The sequence below is a fragment of the Vicugna pacos genome, chromosome 1, assembly GCF_048564905.1.
Source record: "Vicugna pacos chromosome 1, VicPac4, whole genome shotgun sequence".
Taxonomy (NCBI): domain Eukaryota; kingdom Metazoa; phylum Chordata; class Mammalia; order Artiodactyla; family Camelidae; genus Vicugna; species Vicugna pacos.
The window spans coordinates 20,988,551-21,004,593 of NC_132987.1; the positions used below are offsets into that span (position 1 = coordinate 20,988,551).

Below are 16,043 nucleotides of genomic sequence, written 5' to 3' on the forward strand. Positions count from 1 at the left end.
CAGAATGCATACAGAATTCTTACCAATTATTTAAAAAGGATACATACACATACACAACTCCAAATAGGTAAAAGATATGAACTAAGCATTATATAATTCTTGGATAAAAGTTTTTAAAATGATTTATAAGCATTTAGATATGAACATACATGGTATACATTGACCTACATTTCCTAATATGTAATTACATTGGACAAATGTTTGCACAAACAGAAACCAAATAAAATGGTATTTCTCACCTCCTGTTGATCTTCTTGATTACAACCCAACAAGACATACACTAGAATATGTGGAAGAAGATAGATGGTCACCTTGAAATCATGCTTCATCATAATGCTACAGCAGGTGAAGATTTTACTGGCAAGATCATGTCGAACCTGTAATGATTTAGAAAGAGCCAGCAGTTATATATATTGTATTCTTTTGATTAATGCTAGAAAAAAACACATGCGAGCTAATTTATCACTGCAGGGTGAGTATTCTCTCACGGAAAGAAGCACTCAGCAGGGAGAATTCCAGATCACCACCTCTGGTCAAGAGCCTGAGACCCCTACAGGCAATGTAGCTACCTAGGCTGCAAACTGCCTCAGCAAAAACGGTCTTTTCCCCTTTACAGTTCATTTAAAAATCCATCATGTTTTGTTACAGATTAACTTCCCTAATTACACTATATTTTACTTAGCTAACATTAAATTTATTATATTTATTCCCTGAGCACACAGATGAGAAAAGTAACCAAAAAGTAAGCTCTAGGTCAGCACATTAAGTACATGATACACGATTTTAATAAGTAATAAACAGTGATTAACTAGGAGGAAAAAAAACTAAAGAAATAAAAAATTAAATTATTTGGGTTTAGAGTCAGATTTTACTGGTATGATCTAACCTTCAATTTACCAACATTACTGTTCTTATAAAATTTTAAAGGTTTTTCCTTCTTCAAATATAAACCCTTCACTAAACAAAGAAACAAAAAAATTAAACTAGAACTAAATAAAATATTCCACAGCTGAAAGTATTAACTTAACAGTATTCTACATTTCACATATTATGTTTTCAGTATGTTCATTATGAAATGAGAGAAACTTTTTTGAAATGATTAGGTACTAATTATTAAATAATATTTTAATTAACACGTGAATTAAAAACAAAAATTGTACATTTTAAATGTGTCTTAAACATGTTTTGGGAACACAAGAGTAGTTTTCTGTCTGTCAGGTATGTAAAAATTTCCTATTAGGAACACATCAGATACCTCTAGTTTTCCATGAAATATCATTTAAAAAAAACTTTATTTTTATTTTGGAGGAAGCTCACATAATGCATCTTCTTTTAGAGGTAGCCACTAAAGGATAATGTATTTATTACATAAGAAATCTTTTTATTATGCAAAAATGTTTGATAAAGCATTTACATCCTTTAAACAGTATTATTTTACAATGTAAAATAAACAGACATAATGTAAGAAATATTCTATAAACACATTAAGACCAGCGATTTGCTTGATAAAACAATTACCGTCCTTACTCAGAAACTTACTAACAACAGAGAGATTGAGAGTAGTAAATATTTTCTGTAAAAATTTCTAAAACTATCAGCACAAATAATTCAATGTTCACTGTGTGTGCTATGCATTCAGAGAGATGTTCTCATTTCCTTTACAATTTCTGTCAGTTAAAATCTGAACAGAGTTCTCTTACCTTTGTTATAAGATACCCTGCCCAAGATGCTGACCATTCTGCAAAGTTATTACCTAATTTACTTAAGTAAATTGGTTTCTTTACTCCAGACCAATCTGTTGACTTCTGGGAACTCTTATACCTATAATTTAAAAATTGTGTTAATTAAAAAAGACATAAATATATATCTATCTGTTTAGAACTTTAGTAAACAAAGTATAAGAAATTGCATCAACTCATTCACTGACTACCCCACTACTGCCTTGCCTTTACTGAAATCTGGCTAAAGACACCACTTTCCCGAGAGCCTTATTAATGGAGGAGTAGGAAGTCACTCTTGCAAACTCCAAGTCCTTCAAAGGATTTGAGTCTGCCTCCTCTCTCCCTCAATGCTCCTTTCAGATCCTTCCAACTCTATCCTGAGAAAGGCCTGTTTTTGAGGTTAGAGTTACCCAGAGATATATACTGTTCTCTACTCCTCATTATAGGCATCTACCAAAATCACTGATTACCAAACTCACTGACGGTTCAGTGTTTTCTTTCTTCCCCAAGTCTTATTTATCATCCTGAGTGACTTCAATGTCTGGCTGGATCATCTAGTTAAATTGAAAATCTTTCAATGACTTTCTCCTCTACTTCTTTATTGGGACTTTATTGTTAATACAGAGAAAGTTCTTCACTTCCAAAAGGTATTATTAAGCCTTACTTTATGGCCACGGTTTCCCAAAGTTCCAGTTCTTTCACCCAGTTACTCTAACATATCTGTAATACCTTCCTTTCATTACCTCTTTCCCTAACAAGCTTGGTCTCCATGGTCCTTCACTTCAAGCACTCATTGGTAATGTCCTTTACCTGTTCCACTGCCAAAGTGTCTTTACTAGCTGTACCCATCTGCCAACATCCCAACCTTGGATCAATCTAAATGCCTGCCTTCTCTGAAATGATATCTAGGCCACTGCATTGATGGAGGAAAACCACTAAATTGCTTATGAGGTTAGTACTACTACATATCTTAGTTTTCAACCTCAGTGGACCTCTGTGCTGCTCAGAAATCCTTCTAATTTTTCGTTATCAGCTTTCTCTTCTGTTTTCCACAGTGGCTATTTCATATCATCACTATTCTCCTCAAATCACCTGGACCAACTCCATTGCTACTTTCAGCCAATAATCTTATCTCCTATATCTCTTACCTCATGGAAGAAAAAAGAAACCATTAACACAATTCCACAACTAAATCTATAAATTTAGCTAAGCTCCATCCATCATTTTATCCTCCCCTATCACAGAGAAAGAGATTTCACTTCCTCTAGTGTAGTCCTACGTGGCTACCATCCTGGATGCTCCTCAGTGTCCTTATTATAACAATTACCACTTCTCTCTTCCATAACTTCAACATGATCCTTTCTATTTGCTCCTCAGCACTAACATTTAATCATATTAAAACAGCTCTCATCTTACACACATGTATAGCAATTTTTTGAGGGGAGTGGGTTCCTTTATAGTCACCAATGTAAGATTAGAAAATGACACACATAATTAATGTCTGATACTCAAGGGTCTCAGCAAACATGTATTTCACTATATTCCAAATTGCTGACAACTGAAAAATCCAATAATCTCTCAGTTAACCATCACTATTTTGAATCACCATGAGTATAATCTCTAGATCATTTTACCATGTTTTATGGTGAACTTAGCTAGAAAACTACTGATATTGGGGTACAAGTCAAGTTCTGCTGAGATACATCTTGATATTTCTTCTAAAATTATTTCTGTGGCAACTTTGAACTGTAGTTGATCTATATAATTCTAAAGATCAAATCTCCCAAACATAGCCATCCTTTCATCCAGGTTTAGTGACTGCATTTAAATAGCCCAAGTGAAAAAAAATTAAAGAGAGTATAGGAGTATAACATTCAGCAGCAAAAATAAGAATGTGTTTTTAGGAAATTTATTTCCTGTGAGCCTCCTGGGGCAAATTTCAAGCAGTCCAAGCTATAAAACTGCCCTATTGGCTAACCTGGTATCTCGGTGTTTCATACAAAAGTGGATCAATTCCAGTAATACTGCCCTCTAGTAACCTCATACTTATGAGGCAGCGATTTCAATGAGCAGATCCCAGCTAAATAAATCTAACTTCTACCATTTGGGACCATCTCAGAGGTTCCTGCAAACTCTCAGATATAAAAGTAGAAGAATTCTCATAGCTTTTCTAAGATCACTCTTATAAATGACCATGTTCTTCTTATGACAGAATAAGTTGGCAAAAAATTTTGGCTTCTTATGAAATATTAAATTGAATAACAAATAGGCAGAAATGTTGGCTTCTATTTCATATGAAGTAGGGTATAGCCATCCCACCCCTTCCAAAAAATGCAAGGAATTAATTCAACAAGCTGAGATTGAATAAGCATTTATTACTGAGTATAAATCAAATGTTAGGCCTCTGCTAGGTACTTTTTTTATATTACCTTCTTTATTCCTAACAATGATCACATAAGGTAAGTAAAACTATCCACATTTTCAAGATGAAAAAACTAAGACTTGGAAATATTAAAAAAACTTGCCCAAGACTTCAGAGCTAGGAAATGCAGAGCCAAGATTCAACTTTAGGTCTACATGACCCTAAAAGCCATAAACTTGCCACTAGGTCACAGAATCTCTTAAGTATTTATATATGCTATAAAATGCAGAATAAAGAAATAGAGAAATATGAAGTCTTCAAAAAAGAAAAAACCTATACTTTATATTAATTAAATATATCTTTAAATAATGCTATTCATAAGAAATAAAATGTTTAAAAGGCTTCTAAATACAAAAAGGTATCTAGCAAGTAAGTAAGCATATTTAAGGGTTTTTATAAAATATTTTACTATGAGTGTAGGTACTGTGCTAAGGCTCAAAAACTAAAGTAATTTACCCAAGTTCGCATATCTAATAAGCCTGTGACTTAGGCTACCTAAAATTAAAGTTTCTAACTTTATGGCCATAATTTATGGACTTTAATCAGTTCTAGCAAAGTTATTAAAATTGAAAAAAAGTTCAAAAATACTTTTTTTAAAGTAGAAAGAGAAAATATTTTCATGAGGAGAAACTGGTATGGCTGAAAATCTCTAATCCCTAATTGGGATTACTAGCGGCTTTGGAACTAGCTTTAAACTGTTAAATTTCTGTACTAATTAGACCTATCAAAAGCTTCAACTCTTATTCACTTTAAAGTAGATTTTTTCAAAGTACTACTGACAGTTGAAGTAAAAAGAAAATCAATCCTTTCAGCCTCAATGAATTGGTCTAAATACTTAAAGTTATAGAATTTAACCAATGAGCAGACTGTACTTCTCATTTTGACAAGATTATAAGCATAAATCACAGTGGAAAAATACATATTAGGACATACTAAAAATACTTTGCTAAAATGTTATATCAAAAAATAACATTTAATTTTATACAGTTGAAAACAATTTTGTGAAAATAGTTTTAATGACTCTACAGACCTGGTATTTAGATGAGGTTCCAGTATTTCCCGAACATGCTCGGGAAATCTCCTCCACAGTTGGTGACCTGAGCCATCAGTCTGCATCTCTCTACAGTCATAAATAGAGAGTAACTCCTACAAACACATATTTTACACATGTAAATCCACAGTGAAACAGATAAACCTTTAATCAATATTCTATACAGTATGGTTATAAAAATACATAGAAAGATATAAAATTATAAAATTTTGGAGTTGTGAACTTGCTTAGTTGTGAACATCTCAATGCTTAAAACTATTTAGGTGGCCTATGCAAGGTCACAAAGCTGTGGTAGTATCTGAACATGAAATTTGTGTGCTGTACATAACATGTATTGAAATACATGACTAAAAGCTATTTGGAGGAAAAAACTGGAATTTCTGTATTTGCAGAATTCATAAAATTTGACCTTTTCTGAGTTTTAATGAAAGTAACTACAAATCCAAAATAGTTCAAAATATCTCAGATCTAGATATAAAATACTGAGTTTAAAATTCTGAAAATAAGATGCAAATGTTAAAGACCAATTTGCTACTGAAGTCCAGAAATTAAACGGTTATATTTTACTTCTCTGAAAATAAAACTAGTGGGATTTTATAGATGAAGAAAAAAAAAAAACAAAAAAATCTTTGTCTCTAATATCAATCTTTATTTATTTATTTGTTGGTTTATTTATTTATTTCATTGAAGTACAGTCAGTTATAATGTGTCAATTTCTAGAGTACAGCAAAATGTCCCCATCATGCATATACATACATATATTCATTTTCATATTTTTTCATTAAAGGTTCTTACAAGATATTGAACATACTTCCCTGTGCTATACAGAGGAAATTTTCTAATATCAATCTTTAAAACAAGACAAATATATTAGGGTATTACATCTGCCATCATGTATTATTCTTTCTTTCCAATTCCACTGAAAATGACCATATGCAACAGATGTATACCTAATAATTATAAAATATAAGCAACGTCCAATAAAATACACTTTATACTTACATTTAGTATTTTTAATAAAAGTAAGAAAGTATATGAAAGCTAAAATACAGAAATATCCAAAACTTATTTTCATTTAACTTTAAAATGCTATTAAAATTTTGTATGAAGCCAGCTTTTGATGTTCATAAAGTCACTCTAGCTACAGAAGTCCTTGCAATCAGTCTCCAATAACAGACTTAACAGATCAGCAATCCTTTAAGTTTTTTGGTTTTGGGACAATTTATACTCTTAAAAACACTAACGCAGGGTTAGGGGAAGGAGAATTGGATGAAGACACTGAAAAGGTACAAAATTCCAGTTATAAATAAATATCAGGAATGTAACGTACGATATGATAAATATAATTAATACTGCTGTATGTTATACCTGAAAGTTGTTGAGAGTAAATCCTAAAGAGTTCTCATCACATGGAAAAATATCTTTTTTAAAACTTAATTCTGTATCTATATGAGATGATGGATTTTCACTAAGCTTACTGCGATAATCATTTCATAATGAATGTAAGTCAAATCATTATGCTGTGCACCTTAAAGTTATATAGTGCTGTATGTCAATTACATACCAATAAAACTGGAAGAAAAAACAAACAAAAAACACTAATATACTTATAGTTGTACACCTTGCTTCATATTTCATTGAGAAAACAAACAATCAAAGAGAACTTCACAACTTCCAAGCTAATATCTCCCAGCCTGGCAATATCAGTATCAGTGCTTATATACTCGGCTTTCTCTCGTTACTACAGATGACTTGTTTTTGTTTTTAATTAAGGCTATTCTCTCCACCTGTACACTATATTCCACATCTTTTTACCTACTTAAAATAGTATTACATCAATTCTCTTCTACATCATCACTATTCTCCTCTCACTGAACTGTTCCCAAGCAACATATAAGCACACTGTTATTTTTCCATATTTATTCCTCTTTCCTCCCCAGCTACTATGTCATTCTTCTGCTCTCCTTGATAGCAACAGTCCTCAAAAGAGTTTCTGTAATTTCTCTAATTCTCTCTTCCCATATGTTCTTAAAAAATATGCTTATAAGGCTTTCTAAACTCCACTGAAATTGCTCTTGTCAAGGTCACTAATGACCTTCATGTTACTATAGCCAATGGTCAATTCTCAACCTTTAAATTATTATGACTATGATCAGCATTTAGATCACTCCATATTTCCTGAAACACTTCCTTGTCTTCCAGAACACACATTCTCCTACCTTACTGGTAGCTCTTTCTCAGTTTTCTTCCCTCTTCTCACTGACCTCTCTCATTGTCCAGGTTATAAGATTACCAGAACCTTTTTACCTACACATATTCCCTCTCTTGATCATCTCATCCAGAAATCACAGTTTCAAATACCAACTCTACTGTGCACACCTCCAAATGTGTATCTTTGACCCAGACCATGAATTTCAGACTTGAATATCTAACAAGGACCCTTTAATTGAAAAAAATACCATGAAAAGGGCAAAGAAAGCCAAACTAAAAATATTCATTACTTGTATGGTAGACAAAGTGTTAATTTGCACTACATCCAAATAGATCTTCAAAGTCAATTAAAAAAAAAATTGACCAACACCAAAGGGAGAATGGGAAAAAAGACAATCCAGAGAAAATACACAAAAAAGCAATAAATATATAAAAGATGTTATACCTCGCTCATAATTAAATGAAAATTAAAATGAAACAATACAATTTTTCATCTGCCACATCAGCAAAGATTTGAAATTTTAAAAGGCAGATTTGTCAATCAAGGGAGTATAAACTTTTTGATAAAACCTATCAAATATAAACTGTATTTGCTCTGAGACATATTTTAATTTCTAGATATTTATGTCGTGGATATATTCACTCAAGTACTCAGAAATTGTAAGTATGCTTTCTGAAACATTTTTTTAAAAGCAAAACATGAACACAACCTCATTGTATTAAATAAATTTCTTACACAAATTATGGTAAATTCATATTGAATATTAAGTCACTGAAAAGAAGCAACTAGAGATATATGTAGTGATGTGGAAAATTACACAAGATAGATTATTAAACACAAAAGAAAATCATGTAATATGTTCTCCTTGTGGAGAAAACATATATTTAGTTGTATATACATAGAAAAATGTTCAAAGTACTTATAATTATCTACTAGGAGGGTATATTTCGGCACTCTGAAATTTTTCCCAGGAATTTGTATTACTTTGACAATAAAAATGATAGTAAAAAAAATAAGAGTTTATAAAGCATAGAATTTACAACTTTCTTAGTAGAATTTAATAATGTAAAGCCAGTGATGTCTATATTCACTCTTACCTGAATGGCATAAGCAGCTGAATCTTGAGCTCGGCTGTTATCTGCATATGCAAGGTAAGCTCTTGTTAGTTCCATCAATAATCCATATGCAAAGTTTGAATCTTCGACTCCAGTCTCAATAAAAACAAGAAAAAATTACAGGACAATTTGTATATATTTCTTAAACTGTATCATGTATTATTCCCTGGTGAATTTAACTTAGTTGCCCCAGTCAATTTAACTTAGAAAAGTGTTTAACTTTTATATAGCTCCAACAATTTGCATATTTTAATAATTAGAAAGAAAATTATATATATAGCATTTCCTAAATTTCATTCTATAAAACCTTGGTCACTTGAGAAACTTCAAAAAATAATTTCAACATAACCTCACCTTGGAGATTCACAAAGTACACCAATATATTAAAAGTTCTGTCTAATTTTGTTTTACAAGATTTCCCTAATCTACTCACTTGACCATGAAAACATTTTTATACACACTCTATTAAAACACCCTGGGAAATTAGTTTCCCATGGAGACACTTAGCAATTGTGTTTAAATCATAATATTTAAATAATTAATTAGGTTTTAAATATTTGTCAAGATTAGGTTAGAAAACTTATTTAAAAGAACACAGCCCACTAGACTGGGCTCCAACTTTATACTTTTTGGCTAAAGGTCTCTGCAATAGTATTAAAGAATAAACTCAGAAGTTACCTAAATTATCTAGTTTAGATCAAGTTGCCACTAAGGATAACCCGAATAGTTCTTCGTAAATGGAATACAGAAACCCTACTAGGACTGAGAACTCTTCCTGCTATTGCAAATTACCAGAACTTACCACAAATGTAAAATCTTTTCCTTGGGTTTCAGTTGTTGAGAAATCTAGTCGACCTGGATCTATTGCCCCCAATTCCCCTAAACATTCCCCACAGAGCAACCGAGCTTGAGAGTTTGCATCTTGGCAACCTTTCAAAAGCACTGTCACCAACTGTGAGATAACAGGTTCCACTGTTTCACTGTCTGTTGCATATTTTATCAATTTTTCCTAAAATACAAGTAAAGAGAACACTTACACACAACTTCTACAAACTAGTATATTTTTCTAACAAGAAAGCTTAAAAATATTAAGGAATATCTTATGTAAATACTGATAAAATTAAATTCCTTTATCTGCAGTCTTTTCACTTAGTTTTTGCTGAGTTCACATAATATAGTGCACAATATGTTCTGCAGGATTAGAATCATTAAATGTTTTTTATTCATTAATTCATTAAATAGTTAACCGAAAATTATTTTATTATATCAGTATATAAAAATAAGATAGTCTTATTCCAATGAGCTCTCAGTCTAAAGGGAAAATAAACATGCAAACAAACAATTAAAATATATAATATGTACAATAACAACTACATACAAAGTAAAGGAACAATGAAGATGAAAAAGAACTCAGTAACTTTTCAAGGATAACAGACAGATATGTCAGTACATAAGTTAAGAAGGAAGAAGAGCCATTAGTTAAAATAAGAAAATTGAAAAGTATATAAAAAACTAATACGGGAGAAAAAGATATGGGAAATGAGTTCCCTGGGGATGATTTAAAAAAAAAAGAGGTACAAAGAAAGAGGTAGCCTTTATGAAAAAATATATTGGTTCAAGTAGTTTTTTTTCCCATCTATCTCCTGAGGATGCTATAATGAAAAACTGTTAGGTGAGGAGAGACTATTCTCAAGCCAGCTAAGATTTAGATATTGTACCCGTGTAACCATTTTATAACTACTTCATTTACATAATTTTCCTTCTAGCAAAAGTAAAGTATATACGAGCATCTCAAACTGAATGTTAAAACAATGACCCAAATTAGAGTAATACATTTCCAAAAAAAAAAAAAAAGACATTTTATCTCACCCAGAATCTTCAGTATTAGCTTACTTAAATAACATTCAGGTTAATTCAAGCATAAATACCTAAAATGGATGAACTAGTAATCAATAAACAGCATAACTAATATAATTACAGACATTATTCCCTTGCTAAAATTAGAAAACAAGGAAAAGGACACTTTAGTTGGCAAAGATAAATGCAGTTCACACTCAAGACTATACATATTATGAAAAACACTACATGAAAGGTAATTTTAAAATATACTTATCTTCTAAGTGCTTAAAAAAGTTTTCATTTTACTTCTAGGTTAGATAAACTGGGTTTCATTTTTCAACAAGAAATATTCAATTCCAAAAGAAGTTTTCAAATAAGAATGTGTTCAATGCAACTATTTAGAAAGGCTTTTTAACTCTGTCAGTGGGGCAGCTTGGCTCTTTCCTAAGAGTATAAAAAATCTCCTTGAGTTCTCAGATTTAGTCATTTACATCTAAGATGTGATGATTAATATGAAGTTTTCTTGTGCTAAACCATGACCATGTCATTTGCTTGGAAATAACCTAAGCTAGAATATCTCTATGCCAAGAGGAGAGATCCTTTGCTATTCGTAAATCCTTACATTACATTAAAAAGCTAGAGGCCCTTTAAGTTATCTGGAATCCTGGTAGAGGTTGGGGACTAGGGGAAAGCCCAGGGCAGTTTCAGTGTAGTGTAGGGCAGAGAATGAGGCTGTAACACTGATAACGTAGATCCACAGTTAGGAGGGCATAAAACCTACACTCGAGATTCAAGGTTCCTCACATGTGGAAGGATCCCCTCCACATTGGCTGCTACCCATGTTGCTTATATAAGCTCACTGACCCAGAAACGTGTACTTGTTGCCACCATTACATCTACTGTCCTAGAAGCAAACGCTTCTTTCCATCATGAAAACAAATATAACTCAGTTTTGCAATCCACTAACTCCTAAGGGTCTCAGGCTCTCACATCTTATTATATGAGCTCTTGATATGCAAAAATGAGTATTTCACTCAAAATGTTTCCATTTTATAGACTTATAGTGATCTGGTATTTTAAATAACAGTTCTCACTGTCATCAAGGTTAGGGATAATCTACATTATGTCAACAAAAAAAAAGAATAAAGTTCACTGGCCCCATAAAAAAGAAAACTTGAAAACTGAGCTTGATTAAAACTAACAGAGTTAATTTTGTCCAAATGTAAAATGATACAACTCCTGAAATTTTACATGAAAGATATCTACAGGAAATTATATGAGAAGACTCACATGAATGGCTACAGTACAAACATGTACACCTTTCCTCAGGACGATGCAGTAACCAAAAATATAACTGTCAAATCATGACTCTTCAAAAACAACAAAAAAATATGCAAACCTCTTCAGCCTCAAAGAGCATCTCATGAATTACTGATTCTAAGTCAGATCTGAAATCTCAGTAAAATGAAAATCACTTCTTTCATTGAACCTACTGAATCTCAAAACAGATATGCCAATCTCTCATCTTTTCTTTAAACTTCCCACCTTTCTTTTCCATAGCTTTAAAATTATATTGTAATATACCTGATTTTTATACAAGGTTTCCTTCAAACTCGTAAGAGCATGAATACGAACATCTACATTTTCATGTTGAATTGCTTTCATGGATAGCTGAAGAGTCGTCTGAAGATCCGTACTCTCAGAGGTCTCCTATATAAAGAGCACAGAGAGATACACCTTATCAATTAACCACTTTAAGAACCATTTCAGAAGGCCTGGATTCTCTACATAGCTACTATTAAAGTAGTTAAACTGTACCCCAGTTGAAAGCAGTTTTAAAAAACAATTTTCATGTCTTCTTTGTATAGCGTATGAACTTTTAATAATCCTCAAAGAAAGGGATTTCATTCTAAAATCTTTAGTGATGGAGAAAAATTTTATCCCAACTAAGTAAGAATTTACTTATTCAAAATAAATCCTTAACTTACAAAGAAAGGACTACATAATAGCCTTAAATGAGGTCTACAGCTTATGCAGATAATTCACTCCTTATTTGGACTACTTACTTTCTAATGACTGATGATTTATCCAGTAAAAAAGGAAATAAAGTCTTCAGAACCAGTCTTGGGATCTATTTGGTAAATACATCTACTACTCTGACCCAAGGTCAGGTATCCCACTTTCTGCCCTAAAATTCTATGGAATCACCGCTACTTTTATAATTTCAGAGAGTTCACTGAAATTCAGGATCGTGTAAATAACAGATTACTCCCCTTCTAAAGCTCAGAATGAGTCAGACCTGACATTTCCATACCACGGTTTGTAGTATAAAATAATTAGAATCCTCCCACAGCTTTTTTTTTTTTTTCTGGCCTTTATGGTATGTGGCTATGGTCACTTCTTTTGGGGATAGTAAGTAAGAACATATTGATCTGTGTAGCAAAGTCACAAGAACTGTATTCTTTGCTCTCTGTTCTATCTAATACTATTTCATCTTTGATCTAGATGCTAAAACTTCCTTCTAAAAGTCTCGGATTCATGATAGGCTTATCTAGTCATCAGGAACCAGCCATCAGAATGTGACTATGAAATCCCTAGACATGATTTTAAAGAATCTCTACTCAGTGTATTAGAACTTGGGAACAATTTTGTATCAATCATCTAAACCATATATAAGAAGTTAAATACCTTTCTGTATTCCTGTAGAACTGCTTTTATCTTTTTTAATTCTGGATGATCAGGTAAAAAATATATTTCATGAAGAAAATCTTGCACAGCATCCCTAATAGATGGAAGAAAAAGAATTATTTGCAGAATATGAACATTAAAAAAATATAAAGCAGAGGATGAAACTAAGGCCAACTTAATTCACATTTAAAACTGCTAGTTGATTATTGACATGCAAAGTAATCTTCCTAACCATGTCTAGAATGCTCAGTTAATAGTGACAAATCAAATCTAAGAAACAGCAGTGTGCTACACTGGTGGCCCTAAATAAACTCTACTTCTTGGAATACACGGCCATGTATGGTCACTTCCTCTTCAATGTGGGCTAGGTGTGTGATGTACTTTAAAAACAGAATATGGGAGAAGAGATGTTGGGCTTATTGGAGGCCTAAGTGTTAAAAAGGTCTGGCAGCTTCTGTTTTATACTCATGAGAGTCCTGAGTCACCATGTAAGTCTGGCCACCAACATGGACAGACTACATGGAGAGAGAGAAAGAAGCTCTGAGACGATATGGAAAGAATGAGAAGCCCAGCCAAGTCTACCTGATGGCTGACCGCAGTGACCCCTGGTAAGAACAGTCAAAGAAAGCTGAACCCAGCCCAGATTGCAAAATTATGAGTGCGTAAAAAAGCAACAGATAGCCAAATCCAACTCCAAAACACAAATTCTCACAAAGAATGTTAGAGAAAAATACATAAATGATCCTTATTGAGGCTACAATTTTAAATTTGCTTCAATGTAATACTCCTAATTATTTTTGGTCCAAATAAAAGTGTTTCTAAATTCCAGTTTTCATTAACTCATGCAACAAATATGTATTAAGTAACTACTATGTGCTACTATTTGCTAGACATTGGAGATGTAACAATAAAGAAAGCTAAAATAAATCCTTCACTCAGAGAGCTTAAGATCTTCTATTTAATAGAATGAAAGAGAATTTCTTTATTATATGAAAAAGATAGAAAAATGATTCCTCTACAATAGACAGCAAAGATATATACTATTTGCATAATAATCCAAAAAGTATTTGAAAAGTGAATTAGATCAGTGATTATATTATTTCATCATGTACAAAATATCAAAAATAAAAGTATTTTAATTGGAAAAAACTCCATTAACCTTTTCTTCTGTACTTTCTCCCTGACTGGACAGTTATTGAAACTGATCAATGGGAATAGCAATAGTATATGGGTAAGTAAGTAAATAAATTGTATGTAAATTCTAATTTTTCAGAAGCAAAGAAACTATGATATACAATAGTATGTACAAAAATGGGGAAAAAAAGCAAATGTATAGAAAAACATTCCAGGCTAGAAAGCAGCCTGAGTGAAAAATAAAAATGGAAAGGTGTAATGTATATTCTTGTATTAGCAGTCTGGATTGGCTGCAACATAGGATCTGTTTTAGGAAAGGATTTTAAGAAATAAAATGTGGCCAGATTTTGGAAAGCCTTGACTATCAAGATAAACAATTTGGAATTTATCAGTTAGGAAATAGAGAACCACAGGATGTTTCTGTATGCTGGAATGTTTCAGACAAAGAGATGCTTTAAAATATGAACAATATGAAGAAATGCAATAAAAGCTTGAAGGAAGGGAGGTTGGTTAAAAGGTTAACACAATGAAGTAACACGGATATCAACTAAGGTGAGCTGTAGAAAGTAAGTGATTAGCCCTTCTAACTTTTCTCATGCCATTCAACTGTCTTTTTCAACTGTAAGAAGAAAGGTAAATTTGGCCTCATCTCTTTTAAAATTGATTAAAAAACAATTCTGAGTTACTGAATTACTAAGTTTAAGATATAATTATAAAAAAGGTCATGTCACGACTGAAAGATCATCATCAGTTTGGTATGTATTGACTTAAAGCATGTCATTTATTTTTGTTTACTGAAGGACTCTAAAAAGAATGTGAACAGTCCCACATTACCAACAGTAATCTTAACACCTTGAGACATAAAAATACAGTAATAAAAAGTTGCTACCTTTATTAATTTTATTTACAATACCTGTTTTCAATTATGAGGTAGTGAAATATAGCTGCAGTTTCTTTAGGCTGGATGTGTATGAGAGGTAACAAAGCTACTATTACGTGACTGAGAAGAGAGCCTAGATAAGCGTGATCCAGGCAACGGACAAAGCAGTCCCACGCTCTATGTGAAAAAACAAATAAAAGTTAAAAGTCGCATTATTTTTATTATTTGTAAAGCTCTACTAGTTAGTTACTAGCTGAACAAACAATGATACACACAAACAATAAGATTACAAGACAGTTGTACAACTGGAATAAAGATCAATGCTGTATACTCACAAAGAGTGATTTCTGTAAGTCAAAAAAAAGCAGGGTAAAGTAAAAACAAAAAGAAAAATAAAAAAAGACAAAATACATACACACACACACACACACAAAGTGAAAAACAGCCCTTATAATATGTTGCCTTTTGGGGCAGGGTTAATATAAAAAAAAAAGGTATCTAGGTGTGTGTGTATTTGCTTATACTTTTATATAGGGAGGAATTATACAAAAATTAATGAAAACAGATACAGCTATTTGTAGGAATTCAGGAATGAAGGCCAGATTCTGTGCGTGTAACCTGTTACACATATTTGAATTTGGGACGATGTCAATATTTTGTATGATTTTTAAATTAAATAAAATAAAAGGAAAAAGCCACCTCTAAAAATTTTAAACAAACTGAAATAACTGAACCTAGCAATATCAAGCTGATGGCGCATGCACACAGAAAAGAATAACTTCACATGACTTTAAACATATTATTCTGACTGTACATCTCTAATAAAATATCGTCAAGAACAAAAAGAACCTTCAAGAACTTAAACTGCATTCAGTAGTCTTACTGATAGCAGTAACAGTGAAATTAAATTAAATTATCAGTCAGTCAAATCATACATGCCAAAATCTCAAAGGTCTGAAAGAAGTGTGGGGAAGGGACTTC

General features: G+C 32.2%; 1 protein-coding gene across 1 annotated transcript in view; it reads right to left on the bottom strand.

The window, feature by feature from the left end:
• The window catches only part of ATR (ATR checkpoint kinase), an 83,398-nt gene that overhangs the window by 40,146 nt on the left and 27,209 nt on the right, over positions 1-16,043 (bottom strand). The window contains exons 19-26 of the mRNA XM_006202771.4: positions 15,096-15,239; positions 13,049-13,142; positions 11,945-12,070; positions 9,324-9,530; positions 8,504-8,617; positions 5,174-5,289; positions 1,701-1,821; positions 240-377 (exon numbers count right to left, since the gene is read on the bottom strand). Of these exons, the coding sequence (XP_006202833.2) occupies positions 240-377; positions 1,701-1,821; positions 5,174-5,289; positions 8,504-8,617; positions 9,324-9,530; positions 11,945-12,070; positions 13,049-13,142; positions 15,096-15,239 (1,060 nt within the window). The remainder of the gene's footprint in view (positions 1-239; positions 378-1,700; positions 1,822-5,173; positions 5,290-8,503; positions 8,618-9,323; positions 9,531-11,944; positions 12,071-13,048; positions 13,143-15,095; positions 15,240-16,043) is intronic.